At 46.8% G+C, this 15,398-nt stretch overlaps 2 protein-coding genes across 14 annotated transcripts in view; both read right to left on the reverse strand.

Annotated features, from left to right (window-relative positions):
• SELP (selectin P) overlaps positions 1 to 15,398 on the reverse strand; it is a 1,134,746-nt gene that overhangs the window by 94,145 nt on the left and 1,025,203 nt on the right. The gene's annotated exons all lie outside the window — the stretch shown is intronic.
• On the reverse strand, positions 2,621 to 12,346 carry SELE (selectin E). 2 transcript variants are annotated; one of them, XM_011290902.3, is made up of 13 exons: positions 12,255 to 12,346; positions 11,857 to 11,940; positions 10,872 to 11,258; positions 10,416 to 10,523; positions 9,817 to 10,002; positions 8,679 to 8,864; positions 7,837 to 8,025; positions 7,527 to 7,715; positions 7,140 to 7,316; positions 6,538 to 6,648; positions 5,534 to 5,555; positions 5,356 to 5,428; positions 2,621 to 4,484 (listed from the first exon to the last, which is right to left on the reverse strand). In XM_011290902.3, the coding sequence occupies exons 2-12, from the start codon at positions 11,912 to 11,914 to the stop codon at positions 5,371 to 5,373; spliced, it is 1,671 nt and encodes a 556-aa protein (XP_011289204.3). In that variant the 5' UTR covers positions 11,915 to 11,940; positions 12,255 to 12,346; the 3' UTR covers positions 2,621 to 4,484; positions 5,356 to 5,370. The 2 variants fall into 2 exon arrangements, with proteins under 2 accessions (XP_011289204.3, XP_044905067.1); XM_045049132.1 differs by having other exon boundaries at positions 11,857 to 11,936; positions 12,255 to 12,329.

The raw sequence follows: 15,398 nt of genomic DNA on the forward strand, positions 1-15,398 counted from the left end.
AGTCTTACTCTTTCGTTGGATGTCTTTGTTGTTCTAAGGTTTGTTGGACATTTTTGTTCTTCTTTGAAAACCATATACCAATCCAGGGTTTTCTTCAGAAAGTCAGTTTAGGTCATCTGGCACCCAGACACAACTACCTTTAGGCTCCAGATCTGAACTATGTCTACATGGTGTACCAGAATTCCGGGCCCTTGATGGAGGGAAGAAACCTCAGGTCCATCCAACGTTGGTTTCTGAAGTGTAGGGAGAGTTATTTAGTGAAATGGTCAGATAAAAAATGCAATTTATTCATTCTCCTATACATTTAAATTCTGACCTTATATCAAGTTAGATTTCTAGAGAACTCAGACCACATCACCATGCCCCTCACCAAGTTCCTCTCACTGAGGGCATCCGTGCTGTGGTTTTGGCGTTTATCAAAGCATTTTTCAAATGGATGCTTCTGAGTCCTATGAATGGATTTTGTGTTTGTTGAAAGCATTTTTCTTGAGAATACAGTGAGAAGTTTGGCTTAAATTGAGTGCACATTCATCTATACTATGGGATGTAATTCAGTCACAAAATGGAACAAAGTACAGATACAGGTTATGATGAGGATGTACCTTGAATGCATTATGCTTAGTGAAAGATGCCAGATACAAAAGGCCAGATATTGTGTGATCTCATTCATATGAAATATCTAGAATAGGTAAATCAATAGAGGCAGAAAGCAAACTGGTGGTTGCCAGGGGCGGGGAGGGCAGGGGGTAATGGGGACCAACTGCTTAATGGGTACAAGATTTCCTTTTGATGAGAGTATCTTTAACAAGATAGAGGTGGTGACTGCACAACCTTAGGAACGCACTAGGTATCACTCTAGATTGTACGCTTTAAAATGGTTGCTTTTATGTTATATAAACTTCATTCACCTCAATAACAATTTTAAAAATGGTGCACCTTCAATCTGAAGAGATTTGGGGTAGGCAAGGTCACAGGACATGTTAGCAGTCACTTGAAGGGTGGCCGGGGGAGAGGGTGGAGAATAGTAGTCTCTCAGTTATCCTGTGCTCCCCAAAGGGCAGAACTAGAGTGAGTGGGCGAGCATTATAAGCCATCACAAAACCCTGGAGAGATTGAAACCAATGCTGGGGGACTATTTGCCCACCATGAGATGGCTGAAGGAAGGCTCACTGAGTGCCATTGAAAGCAGAAGCCCTAGGTCCATAAAAGGAAGTGCCCTTCCCTTGTGCCTACACCCCCATCACAGATGCCTGCAACCGACCCAGGCTGTGTTCACTGCAGTTTCCAACATGAGTTTATCGTGGGTAGAAGGAATGCACAGTCTCACACAACAACCAGTAACCCCACGACTGGGGGCCTAGATCTCCAATAACATCCTCCCCCACTCAGCTTCAACTACCCTCTTCCCTGGACACAGCCTCAACTTTGACATCACCCAAAACGGTGTCACCTCTACAATCACGTACTCCAGCATCCCACTCTTTAATTGTGGCCACCTATTCTTGTAAATCTGGTGCTCAAGTATCTCACTGCGACACTTCTTCATCCTACCTCACTGAACCTTCAGGCCATTAACTAGTTCCTCTATTTCTTCTTCATTTCCATTCTGTTCCATCCTGTTGCCAAACATATCCTGTCTCCCTAATAGGGTTTTAAACTTTGCCTTCTGAGACAACTCATTCCCTTTGAGAAAAGGGGTCCTGCTCCTTATCATGAGCCCAAATCTGTATTTGTTCATCCACCGATTGATTCATTCGTTCAAAACATATTTGCTGAGTATCTACCGTGTATCGGAAATCTGCTACATTCTAGGAACACAGCAATGAACAAGGTAATGTGTTCCTACCCTTAAGGCACTTAGAATCTAGTAGAAAAGACAAGTATTCAACAATTACACAGATTATTTCATTGTAATTAAAGGAAGGCAGAAAAATATGGGCTGTGAGAGCATCGAAGAGGTGAGCTACTCTAAGGAGCCTATTGTCACGAAGGGACATGTGAGCAGAGAACCTGAAACCTGAGTAGGACAGCAGGCAAAGAATGGAGTGTGTGTGGCTTGGGGGGTGGGGGGGAGGTTGTCCTTGATGGGGGTAGGTAACTCCAGGTGAAACAACCCAGCGTGTTCAAAGACACCAAAGTGGGCAGACACAGCTCTCCATCCTGGATGGAATGCAATGTCTAAAGAGGCATGGTGTAAAGTGAGGCTGGGAGACAGGAAAAGATGATATTTTGTATGACTTGAGGGCTGTGTCAATGACTTGGGTCCACAGTCCCTCCCAGCAGCCGATTCAGAGACTGGAGACCAACGAGTTCATGGGGATTTTATCATGTAATCCAGGGATGGTGACAAGGGTCTGTTCCGAGGCTGTCCGTGGGAATAGAACATGGCTGGTTACGGGTTATTAAGAGAAGTGTTGATAGGATTTGGCACCATTGGGAGATTAGGGAGAAGAACAAAATCTCCTGGATTATAGCCACAACTCTTTTGCAGGGATGTTTGTACCCTCTTATGAATGTACCAAAACTACCGGACCATCCACTGAAAAAAGGGTGAATGTTACGGCATGCGAATTTTATCCAAATAAAATTGAATTTTTAAGAAAGAACCTACACACAGCACTAAACATAAACACGTTTATTATCAAACTTTGCACTGGCCACGTCACATACAAAATAGGTATGGCATAAGCTTAAATAAATACATACTTTAAAAAACTGTAAAATATTTTGAATCATAATTTAAAATGCTTTTTAAAACCCGTTTTAAAAACCGTTTAAAACACGGACCATATTTGCATTTCACACAGCTATTTACATCACAGTATAAATATTTACAACATTCGAACAATTTCAGAGAAAATAATAATTCATTCTATAGGTAGTCTGCTGGCAGTAGTTGTTTATTTCTCTCTCCCTTATTTTCCAGAGTTCTTTTGCCCCTTAAAATTCTCTACCGTTCTGACACTTAGCATACCTCCCTGGTTACTTAGGGCTTTGCCTTTACCAACACGCAGCCCGCATTTGTCAGAAACTTTGATTTTCAACACATGCTAAGTTAATGTACGTGTGGGAGAGTTTTGATTCTCACGTAACTTGCAAGACGGAGCGAGAAGCTTGGGCAATGGACTGGCCAAGAATTTCTCACTGCCAACGATCAGTGGGGGTCCCTGAGGAATTTTAAACTCCCTGATAAATAAATACATATGCTCATTCATACTGACTTTCCTCTCTTCACGAACACTCTAACAAACAGAATAACACAATTAAGGAATAAATATTAAAAGTCTCCACTTTTCAAAAAACCCACCAGACAAATCTTTTACAAGGTGAGTTCCTATCATGGATTTAAAATCTAATGTAATATATGAGAATTATATGTGGACACGTCACCCCTGACAAACGTCTTTGGAGAAATGCTAAAGCACATCCGTATGACTACATGTTTTTGTCAACAGAGACATTCAAAGAGTTGTACCTTCGTCTGTCTGCATTTCTGCTTTTAGCAAATCAGAACATTTGGCCCCGTGGAAGGTTTTCATCATGGAAAACCACCTACCTCTGGAAAAAGAGCTGACAGTGTGTAAGTGCGTGCCATTCAGATTCTACTGTGCTGATACTAATGTTTTGAAAAGCAACGGGAACAAAAAATTTAGAACTTCACCCTGGTTAACATTATAAACAGTACTTGCCCTTTTTTGAAATAAATTTACTACAGGTGGAACATTAGAAAGATCTAGGATAAGTCACTTCTACCCTGTTGCAGTCCTAATGTGTACATATTTTAGAGTCTCTACAAGACATACACTGAATTAAGAATTAGGGAAGATTGTCCTGTCGTCAATGCAAATAAAGAGAGCACAATCCCTTACGGCACTTTCAAAAGCAGTGAATCCCACAGGGAGAAAAGTGATTAAGACTGTGCTTTAGTCATCCTCGCACAGAGCATTAAGTAGGATTTCCCCATGCACTCGCCTGGGGGCATTACAAAATTGTCATTTTTTTTCACGTCGGTGATAGAATATCTTTGGCCAAGCGGTTTCCCCTAAACTCTTGACAATATTTCAGCCCCATGCCAGCAACCGTGTAATCAGCAGAGACACCGTGAGGGGCAAAAGAAAGAAGCAAGGCCACAAAATCCTGTGGTTCTCCACTGAGATCTCACAGTGAGCGGGGCGGAGAGATAGAACGGGAATTCTTGAGATCGTGGAGCCCGGGTCCCTTCACATTTGCCTGGAAGAGAATATGCTTTCCCCCCATCAGCCAGTACTTTCCAGACACAGAGAACAGCGAAGAGAAGGCTGACTCGCTGATGGCAGACTGGCCTTGCTCACTGGAGTCTGGATGGGTGCAGTCCTCATGGGTGCCTCGCTCCCAGCTTAAAGGCAGCAGGTGTGGGAGGTGAGGAGGGCCAGAGACCAGAGGAGGGCTCTCTGTCCTTGCCATCCTCAGGGCATTGCTCTAGTTCCCTGGAGGAAACCGTGTTCCTGCGAACAGAGAGAGCATGCCATCAGGACGCTTAATATTCTGTATTCACAGCAACAACAAAATTCACCGTCTACCACGGACCGCCGTGTTCACTGTCACGGGGGAGTCCACCTATGAACCTCAAAGCCCTATTCAGTTAGGGCAGCGAAACTATTCTATATGATACTCTAATGGTGGATATAAGTCATTACACACTTGTCAAAACCTGTAAAATATACAAAGCCAAGAGAGAACACTAATATAAAGGGTGAACGTTAGCTAATAATAACGTATCAATATTGGCCCATCAATTGTAACAAAATGCCACACTAATACAGGATGTTGATAACAAAGGAAATTGGAGGGTGAGGGAGTATGTTGGGAGTCCAGTTTCTGCTAATTTTTTTTGTAAACCTAAAACTGCCTTAAAAAATAAAGACTATTAATTAACAAAATCTATTCGGCGGGGGGGGGGGAGGTGAGGGGGACTTGACCCTTCACAATTCTCACAAAGCAGAGCACAGATTCTAGAACCAGACTGCCTAGGTTTGAATTCTGGCTATGTCACTCACTAGCTTTGAGATTTTAGGCAAGTTATTTAACTTGTCTGTCTCTCGTGTTCTTCATCTGTATAACAGGAAATACAGCAACAAGTCTCTATCTCCTAGAATTCCCAACTCAGAACAGTTTCTGGAAGATACTAAGTGCCACATAAAGGTTAGCTGTCATCATTTTTATTAATAACTTTCACAAGTGAAATGACTCAATAAAGCCCAGACCCTTCTTCCTGTCCTTCTGCAAAGAAATGAAACAGTTTTCCATCCAACACCGTGAAGGTGGTGATTTGGAGGATATGCTCTCTCAAAATCATATGTGGTTTTCAAGTCTTACCTGATTCCTTTGGACTTAAAGGGACTCAGAAGGCATCTGGTAGGATCCATCTGATTGGAGGCTTTGGCAGCTGCTGTGGAGTACATAAAAACACTAAGTAAAGCACCGTTTTCCGACATGAACGGGGAAAAATGTGTAGAATGTTCAAAGGCATGCTTTGGACAAGAATGCAACTTACCTGGCAGGAACAAATTTCTTTGCTGCAAGAAAAAGAAAACCATTAAGTTGGACTAAAAGACTCTCAGGGCCGTATTAAATTCAGAAACAATATGACTCTATCCTCCAGGGATTGCAAACCCAATGCCTTCAGGGCCCCTGTAATAATCAGAGTGCAAACACAGCTTGGGGGCAGCGGGCGTGAAATGCACCCTCGTCCTAGGGGCCCAGCAGCTTTCTAATGCTGGCCAATAGCTACCCGCTCAGCTTGCCAAGTTCATCTGCCCGTTTTTCATGAGAAGTCCCAAATCTAGATTTTACGTGAAGGGTCCTATTTTATAAATGTCAGAACTTAATTTTAAAAAATGTCAAATATTCTGCAGAGCCAAACTGTGAGTGTGGCTACACGCGTTGGCGTATTCCCTAGGAGATTTCCCACATTGAAGCCTGTATTCCAAATAAGTGTTTTGGAGCCGTTTTAGCCACTTCCCGGGAGCACCCATCATGGCAGGCTCACTGCACCCACTCCGAGGGGAACCACAGAATTCCATGTGAATGGCACCCCCTGGAGTTGTCTGCTGTGAACACAACTAACATTTTTATTTCCTAAAACCCCTCCCCACTTCAAGCTGTACTGTAAACTCTTTCCCTAGGACCACTGCTCAATTATACTGCAGTTTATTAGTGTTTCGTAACTAGAGTCTAGTTACTGCCGAGATGGGCAAGGGAGGGGACACCGGCGTGGCTCGATCGGTTAAATGTCTGACTCTTGATTTCAGCTCGGGTCATGACCTCACAGTTTGCGAGTCCGAGCCCTACATCAGGCTCCATGCTCGGGATTCTCTCTCCCTCTCCCCTCTCTCTCTGCCCCCCCCCCCCCGCTTGTGCTCTCTTTCTCTCAAAATAAATAAATAAACATTAAAGAAAATGTTAGAAACGTGCAGGAGAGAACATGACTCACCAATGAGGGGAAAAAAAATACATTTTTCAAAAACATTTTTGGAGGACGTTCCCAAGCTCCCTTACCTCTCTTCCGCAGGCGTTTCAGAAGCCAGAGGACAAATGATGCTACCGTCATGAGGGAGGTCCCAGCGGCGGTGAGTCCAACAGCCAAGGGAATGCCGGACTCAGTGGGAGCTAGGGAGACAGAGGAGGGAAGAACTTTCACGAGAAGGAACCGAACGTAAAGTCTTTCTGTGCCCTTTACTTGGCACATGGATAAGCCGTCTACTTCAATGCATGAGGGAGAGACAGGGCACTAGAGACCTGAGATCGACCCGAGCCACCTGCGTGGGCCTGTCTGCGGCCACGGCCAGGAGCGCCCTCACCTGCCAGGCTTGAAGAGCAGCACCCACTGCGCCCGGGTCCCTACCGCACTCTCTTCTCTCTCCCTTGCTCTCCTTTTCCCCCTACTTTTACCTCTGGCTCCCCTTTTCGCCCTCCTCCCAGTTCTACCTATTCCGCCCGAGTGTCACCTCCTCGGTTCTCCCTCTATGCCCATAAAATGAAATGGTCACCAGCTTTTTCACCTTGGCAACCCCCCTTGGCCTGAACGTAATGAATGGTTCCTCGCTTTCCCCTTCTTCCGTCTAGTCCCCCCAGGCCACCACCACCAGTCAATGCTTCACCTTCGCAGGTAGGCGGCGTCCCGGACCAGTGTCCCGTGGCATCGCACGTCAGAGCTGCGGAGCCGTTGAGGGTCCAGCCCTCAGGACACGCAAACGCACACACAGCGCCAAACGCTGGCTCCCCGTCGCAGCTCACGTTCATTTTTCCCAACGCCACCAGTCCCGAACATCGTACGGCTGCAAACGACAGGCACACGCGCGGCGGTTAATAAAGATCTACTGGAAAATGTCTAACCCTGATTGAAAAGCCATCAGCAGGTGTAACTTAGACGCACTACTTAGTTCTCAGCTCGTAGCAAGTTAGGATCAAGGCCCGTGGGGCAATCGAGGTTCAGATACATGTGAAGTTTTTGACCAAGGCCCCTTAAGGTCTAAATTCAGTCCTACCTTGGCAGGAGGGGACTTCCTGCGTCCACTGGCCCTGAGATGTGCACTCGACTTGAGCTGACCCACGCAATTTGAAGCCTTCCTCACAGCTGAAGGCACAGGAGGACTTGTAGGTGAACTCTCCAGCGGGGGAATGGGTACATGTCACAGAGCCACGCTGGGGCTGCCGGACGGCATCACACTTCACAGCTGAAACACAGGAGCGAGCACATTGTTAGAAATTTGTATCGGGCAGCGGCAGGGTTTCGCACGTAGTCACGTCTCCAGCCCTTCCATGGTTTTTGTGTTAAAATAAAGACAAAAACTGTACCTTCACACGTGGGCTCCTCACTGTCCCATTCGCCTGTAGGGCCACACTGGAGCTTTTTGGGTCCCTTCAAGACAAATCCCTGTTCGCAGAAGAACTCACAGCTGGACCCCTTTTGGAAACTTCCAGAAGCAGCAGGAAGACAACTCACGTAGCCTCTCTCTGGGCGGGACAAGGCTTTGCACTGAAAAGCTGAGACACCAAAATCATGGTCAGAAAACATTGCAGAGGAACTGGAGGGCCCTTGGCGTTTGATGAATGAACCTGGTTCATCATAGACGAAGCAACACTCAGAGGTCTCAAGGCTCTTCGTGACTCCCTGGACAACTGGGAAGATGCCTGTGTTTTCTCCGAACGCCAGTCCCTTCACGGACAATGGCATTCAGTAAAGGGAGGCCTTTCACGGAACCAGTGGTTCCTGAGCACTGCTCTGACACTCGAAGGAGTTACCGTCAGGACGAAAAGGTTATGTAGTCAGAAAGCAACTGATGGGTCCTGGATGCTTACAGATGATGCCAAAATGCAAAGAAGGTAAGAAGGTAGCGCATGAAATGTGTCTGCTTTGCAGCTTGATTCTGGTCTTGTGGCTTCGTGCCACTGGAAATCATTCTGTGCTGTATCTGCCTACAAGAATACCAGTACCCGACAGCGAAAACTGCTTGCTTTCCACATTGTTGCTCTTGCTTTAAAGTGAATTAAGTTTTAGTGCTTATCCGGGTACTAAGTGTGCCTCTCCGTATGACGCCATCCTCGACACATTCTCATCCCTGCCAGTTATGGGCAATTTCAAGTACAGGTTGAGAAAAAGAATGTTTATGGTCAATCTTGATGTGGAGCGACTCTACCTTTACACGTTGGCTTCTCGTCGTCCCATTTCCCGGATGAGGTACACTGGAGGCGCTGGGATCCCATTAGTTCAAATCCTGCTTCACACTCAAAGGCACAAGTCGTGTTCCATGGGAAGTTTCCAGAGCTTTGGGAACAGTCCATGACTCCGTTGGCAGGATTTGTCAGAGCATCGCACTCGACCACTGGGGATTTGAAAGAGCACCATGAAATTTACAGATATGTTCGCTGCCTATTGAATTGGAGTTTATAACAGGGTGAGGAAGCAGCCTTCAAACGGCAGATCCCAAAGTCCTAAGATAAGTCTTGGGGACATGCGCGCACACAGTAAAACTTTTATGCTTTTTTATTAATACTTTCATCTTCTCTGATTGATTTATACTCTGACTATGCTGAGTGGTTTCTGGTCTACTTAGATGTCCCTGATCTATGTTATGTAAGGCGAAAACGAAGAAAAAAACCCAGATTCTAGATCATGATTTATGTCCTGTTATGTCCTGACAAACACGGGACATTCATTTATGTCAGCCCAGCGGGACCTGGAAGCCAAAAGCTTCTGTCTCTGGCCTAGAAAGATAAGACTGAGAGAGAGGGGCGCCTGGGTGGCTTAGTCAAGCCTCCGGCTCTTGATTTCAGCTCAGGTCATGATCCGGGGGCCTGAGATTGAGCCCTCCATTGGACTCTGTGCTGGGCACGGAGACTTCTTGAGATTCTCTCCCTCTCTCTCTCTCTCTGTCTCTCTTAAAAGATTAAAAAGACTGAAGAGAAAAATAGAAAAGGGGGCTGCTTGACTACCCATGGTCTTAAATCCACCTCCACTGCATGAGAGAGATTAAGCAGGAGAAGATAAGTCATTACGATTTCTCAAGTGGGTTCTGCTGTTATGGGCACTCGCTTACAAGTCACCAGAGCCGGAGAAGCATCCACGGCAAACATGGGATATAAACCTCTCTCAAACCAAGCAGGCACCCTATTGGCCATACATATTGGCTAAGGGAAGTCCTACTAAAAACAACCGAAAGAACTTTCCCTGGAGTCTTGGAAACGTTGTGACGTTGGGTCCAAAACAAAACGAAACAAAACAAGGCAATGAAGGGTGAGTTTGAGAATGTTCTGGGCATTCGGAGAGAGATTTACCATTGCAGGCAGGAACGGGGGCGCTCCATTCTCCCGTGGACGTGCACCGTGTGGCCTCTGTGCTGCTTGGGAGGTAGCCCTTTTCGCAGCTGACAGAGCAAAAAGAATTGTAGCTGAAGGTCCCCAGAGGGTGGGTGCAAACCAGGCTTCCGTGCTCGGGGGCTTCCCGCGCTTGACAGGTCACCGCTGAAAGGAGAAACCACATCAGTGCTGCTCTCTGTCATCTTGCATGAAGTGAGAAAACCCTGGAAGGTGTAACTACTGTTTACGCTTCCTATGTGCCAGGCACTATGCATTCATTCCGATCAGCCTCACCATTGAAGCCGATACCATTATTAGCCTCCTTTTGCAATGACACAGCTGGGACTCGGGGACTTTTAACTACCTGGTCCAGGTGCCCTAAGTCAGAGTGGTAAATCTGGGCTTTGAAGCTGGTTGGGGGTGGGGTCTGACTCTGACTTCACGACCTCGGCTCTTGACCGCCACCGGGCACCACGTGGCCCAGGGAAGGGAAGACAGGCAGACCCGACGCCAGAGCCAGCTGGGACGCGGGATGGCGCTACCAACTCAAGTGAAGGCAAAGGCGACACGACGCTTACCTTGCTCGCACCTGAGTCCCTTGAAGCCGGGGTAGCACTCGCACGTGTAGTTGTTGACGGTCTCCACACACTCGCCGTGGCCACTGCAGGATGTGGGGGTACAGGCAGCTGCAGGAAACACAATCCGTGGGGAGGAAGATCATTACTGTGCTTAGAATGCGTTCCTTCGCATCATGAGTGTGCCACAGAGATCATTGGCGACGTCGCCAGGGACGCGGACTGCCAGAGATCTTAACTGAAGTGCTTCACCCAATGCGAAAGCCGAGTTTTAAGCTCAGCGAGGTTGGACCTTGATTGCTAATGTCAAAGAAGTAATCTCCCAAACGATGTTTTAAAGCCCTGTAGTTTAGAACGTAAAATTACCATAGCGGAGACCAATTCTTGCACACTGTCCGCACCTTGTCAAGACGCCCCCCACCCTGAAACTGCCTCCCAGGGCTACCCCGAGCCCCGTACCTGTGTAGCACAAGGCAAGCTTCTTTTTGCTACATCTCTCGTCATTCCACTTGCCCGCGTCCTTGTCTCTCTTGATGTAGATCTCCACGCAGTCCTCATTGCTTTGCTTATTGTTCGGTTCACCAGGAGCCCAGTTCTTGGCTTCTTCGGTCAGAGGCTTCTGGGTCCCTATCCAGGTCCACGTATTGTTGACCTTTCTGATTCCGATCCAGTAGTAAGTTGGCGAGTAGCTCAAGATGGAGTTCAGGTACTGAATCTCTTCCTGGTTTTGAATCGCGACCAGATGCGTGTACCGTTGCTGGCAATACTCACTAGCTTCGTCGAAAGTCATGATTTCTGTGGAGGCGTTGTAAGACCAGGCTCTGCTCCCTTTAAGCAGGAGAAGCACTGAAGAGGAAAGCGTGAAAAGCATGGAACGTTTAGTCCTGCTGTGGTTTGACTCTTTTAACTGGGCTTTGCACTCTTATTTTCATCATGCGGTAGCCTTGGGAATGACTCAAGTTTTTTTCCTCTTTTCCAAAGCAAGAAAGGGGAGAGATGGAGAAACTGCCATTCACTGCGCATATCTTTGGGGACTGAGCCCCCCGCTTGATGCTCTCCCTGCACTTGCCCACCACCATCTACCAGTATATCCACTACAGTAGAATAATAATCAGAATAACTGAGCTTTCTTGAGTACTGAATATGCGCCACCAAGCACTGTCCGAGGTCCTCTCCATGCTGCTGGAGCCTCACAAGGCCTCTGGGAAGCAGGCCATTTATGATCAGCACTTGACACATTGGGAGGCACTAAGGGGTAAAGTAAATTGCCCTTAGCCCGGGGCAGAACACCCTGGGCGGAGAGACCGGGTTGCTGCAAAACACCCTACAATGCACAGCCCACCCCCCCCCCCCCCCCCCCCGCCACGGGGAGAAATTGTCCTGTCCAAACTGCCCATAATGTCAAGGATGAGAAACCTTGGTCTAACGAATGACATTGACTTACCAAGAGTGAGAGCAGGGAGAAGTCGTGAAGCAGTCATGACTTCCAGGGTTCTTGTCATCAAAAGATGAGTCTTGAAATGCCTTGCTGGGCGAAAAAGTACAACATTCATTACAGAAAGAAATTTTAGGTAGCCGGTCACTGAGCTCATTCTACAATGATGTTTTCAGCAGCAGCAGATTTTAGGTAAAAGATAACAGCGCTCCCATCTTTGTTTCAAAGAAGTCGATGGGAATGAATGCCTACGCAAGTTAAGATTTTCATCATTTAGGTGCAAGAGAAAAGCCAGATTTTAACGAAGTCTGAATACAACAAGAACCTGCCCAGGCCGTTTATCCAAAGGCTCTCTGCCTATCTGTTCATATGGATAATCTTGTTTCGTGGCCTTACGCTGCACTTACTGTTTTGTGAGGCGGTGGCGTCCGCGTCTGACTCCTCGTGTCGCTGGCTGCTTCTGTCTTGTGCCACTTGGCAGTTCTGGGTGAAGTCAGCCAAGAACAGCAGAGCACTGCTCCTGCGGCAGCCCCTTTATAGGGGCGCTGGCTTCCTGTGAGTAATAGGAGGATGTGTCCAAACCCAGGAGACAGGAATTCCCCAGTAGCATCCAAAAAGTTTCCCGGGAATGTCCATAACGCCAAAAAATTACAGTGATGTCAGAAACCCTGGGCCGCCAAGTTAATTCACCTCTGTTCATACCATTTTTAAAACATTTTTTTAACGTGCATTTATTTTTGAGAGAGGGAGAGAAAGCATGAGCAGGGGAGGGGCAGAGAGAGAGGGAGACACAGAATCCGAAGCAGGCTCCGGGCTCCGAGCTGTCAGCACAGAGCCCGACGCGGGGCTCGAAACCATGAACCGTGGGATCATGACCTGAGCCAACTCGGAGGCATAACCGACTGAGCCACCCAGACGCCCCTCATGCTTTTTTATTTTACGTGAATTCTATTAATATGGCACAAATGGGGGAGAATTAATTCTAGTAACATAAACTGATGTCTTTAAAAAGTTTAAAAACTTTGCTAATCAGCAGCATCTCTCGTGTAATTGTGGTAGTAACCAGGATTTCATGAACGCAGGCAAACTCAGACTTAGTTTTATGATCTGTGGACCACTATTCTTAATTTCCTCACGTGTGGCTGTCAGTAGTGGGCCACCAATGTTTTTTTTCTCTCTCTCTCTCTCTCACCTACCAATTCAACTCATTTTAAGGTACCTGTCTCACGGAGGTACCTGTCACAAGGTATCTGTTAACCTAATTCTGTGCATAGTTATAGCTAAATTACTAGAAATAGTATCTCCTAGTAAATTAGCTAGTATAGCTAAATTACTAGAAATAAATGTTTGACATGCTTTGTTTCTTAAAAATAAGATGAATGGGAAACAGATTTCGATGTCCATGTCTGGAAAACATTTATTCATGATTTGTTCAGTGAAAAAAAAAAAAAAAGAAGATGAAAGCTATATGTACTCATATTTAATTGACTCAAATTTTGCTTAAAACTTTTAAGCTATGAATGTGCCAAAAATAACAAAACTGTACCAAAATGTTAACAGTGACTATCTCTGGATGGCAAGATTGGGAGGAAGTTTGATATTCTTCGTGACTATTTTCAACAATTTTTGCAATGGCCCTCTATTACTTTTACAGTAAGTATAGCACCGTTTAAAGAATCCTGTGTCCAAATGCAAATGAAGGAGACATAAATGATATCATTTATTCTGCTTTCCATACTGACGTTTCTCTGGGGGTGACGGAACGCCCCCAGCTCCGCATCTTGTCTAATTTAAATGCTAGAGACAGTAAGTGGGGATCACTTGAATTTCCATAGAAAAACTTGTTGACCTCTACACCCACTTTCCAGAAGATCCCGATTTCAAAGCAAATTCTCTCTGTGGCTTAATTTACATCGAGAGAACTTCCGGAGAGAGAGCCCCAATAGCAGAAGGGGGGGATAAGAGACATAAAAAGTGGAATAAATTTGGCAGTAAAGGTAATTGATCCCCAGAGGTCTGATATTCCAAACCTACTCACCCTTACGGTTATCTTGCATCCACCCAGAATATGCCCCTGAGGTTGGGCCAGCAAACCGGGCGCCTGAGTACTGGGGGCTAAGAGGCTCTTCTCAGGCTCAGAGGGTTGCTGCAGAGGCCGTGAGCAGACCCAGCCTCCCTCTCATGGAGAGACCTCAGCACAGTGAGGGGCAGGAGGGGGGTGACGGCGACTGTCAGGATCCTCATGAGGGCGCCCACTTGCTGGAGATGGAAGACGAGTTAAAGGAATTGGGGGAGAGTTGAGTAGCCAGGGTTGTTGGGTACTATCTCCCCCCCCCACACACACACACAAATAAACCTAATTTCTCTGAGCAACAGGCTGATTAGAGGTGCCTCTAGGCCCCATCGAGTCTCCCAGGCTCTGAAGATGCTGGTTGCTGTGCAGAGACTTCTCGGTTCCAACTCTGGCTCCTTTACAGCCTCCACACTGGGGAGACTGAGAGAAGGGGAAAGAAGGCAGTGCAAACACGGGCACACCCCAGGCTGCACCACCACAGCTCTGTCGTCTGTGAGGCGCCACACTTCTTGGCTTCTTCATCCCTTTTCCTGGAAGTTGTTTGTCCTTTGCTCTCCAGCCTTTAATGGGCATCAAGGACTTTACCCACTTTTCCTTCTGTGCCCAGACTCGTTCTCACTTTTATGGAAAAGAGGCATCCCTGAGGGAGCGAGAGAGAGCCAGAAAAATGATTTGGGGGTTCCTGAGACCAATGTTCCAATTTTATCCAGAGGCATCCTGTACACTATCAATAGCTGGGGACAGATAAAAACTACGGGCAGGAGACTATTGGGCTTAGTAGAAGGCAGCACCGGCCAGAACCACATGGGACAAAACCAACTTTCAAGGTGTGGCTTTAGCTTTGGGTCCTCGCTGCTGAAGGGAACCGCCAGGCAAGGGCAGCGGCCTCCCTGACGCTTTGGGTTGGTTCCCTCCCTGCTGAGCCCTATTGCTGAACACTGATTTTTTTAAAAACCTTGCCGACTTCTCTTCCCACGTTCTACTCTGCCAACACCTGGTGTGCTTCCATAGAGTCTAAGTCAGGGAGGAGAGATCCCAATATAGATACAGTTCTGTTTACAGAATTCAAATGTGATGTTTCTTGCACACCCAAAATGGCTAAACGAAATTAAGAAGATCATGGCACAAAATGGCATTTCTTGTTTGATCCAAACATAAGCCTATTTGATGGAAAGTTGGTCAGGCTCCCTCCAAATTTGTTCCCCGGGAGGGCACGTTCACTCAATTGCAGTTTGTAGCTCTCTTAGAACAGCTGGGTCAGGCAGGAGCCCTGGGCTCTCTCTCCGCCTGAGCTCCCGCACCTGGGAGGAGAGTGGGGCTCGGAGACTTCTTTCATAGGAAGGAGGCTCACCGCGTAGTTTATCTAAAATGCACGCCTTCAGGTCCAACATTCAGAGACACCGACTCATTGGGTCTGGATGGGACCCAGGAACCTGCACTTTCAATGAACATCTCAGGTGATTTTGATGCAGACGCC

Source organism: Felis catus, chromosome F1 (genome assembly GCF_018350175.1).
Source record: "Felis catus isolate Fca126 chromosome F1, F.catus_Fca126_mat1.0, whole genome shotgun sequence".
Taxonomy (NCBI): Eukaryota; Metazoa; Chordata; class Mammalia; order Carnivora; family Felidae; genus Felis; species Felis catus.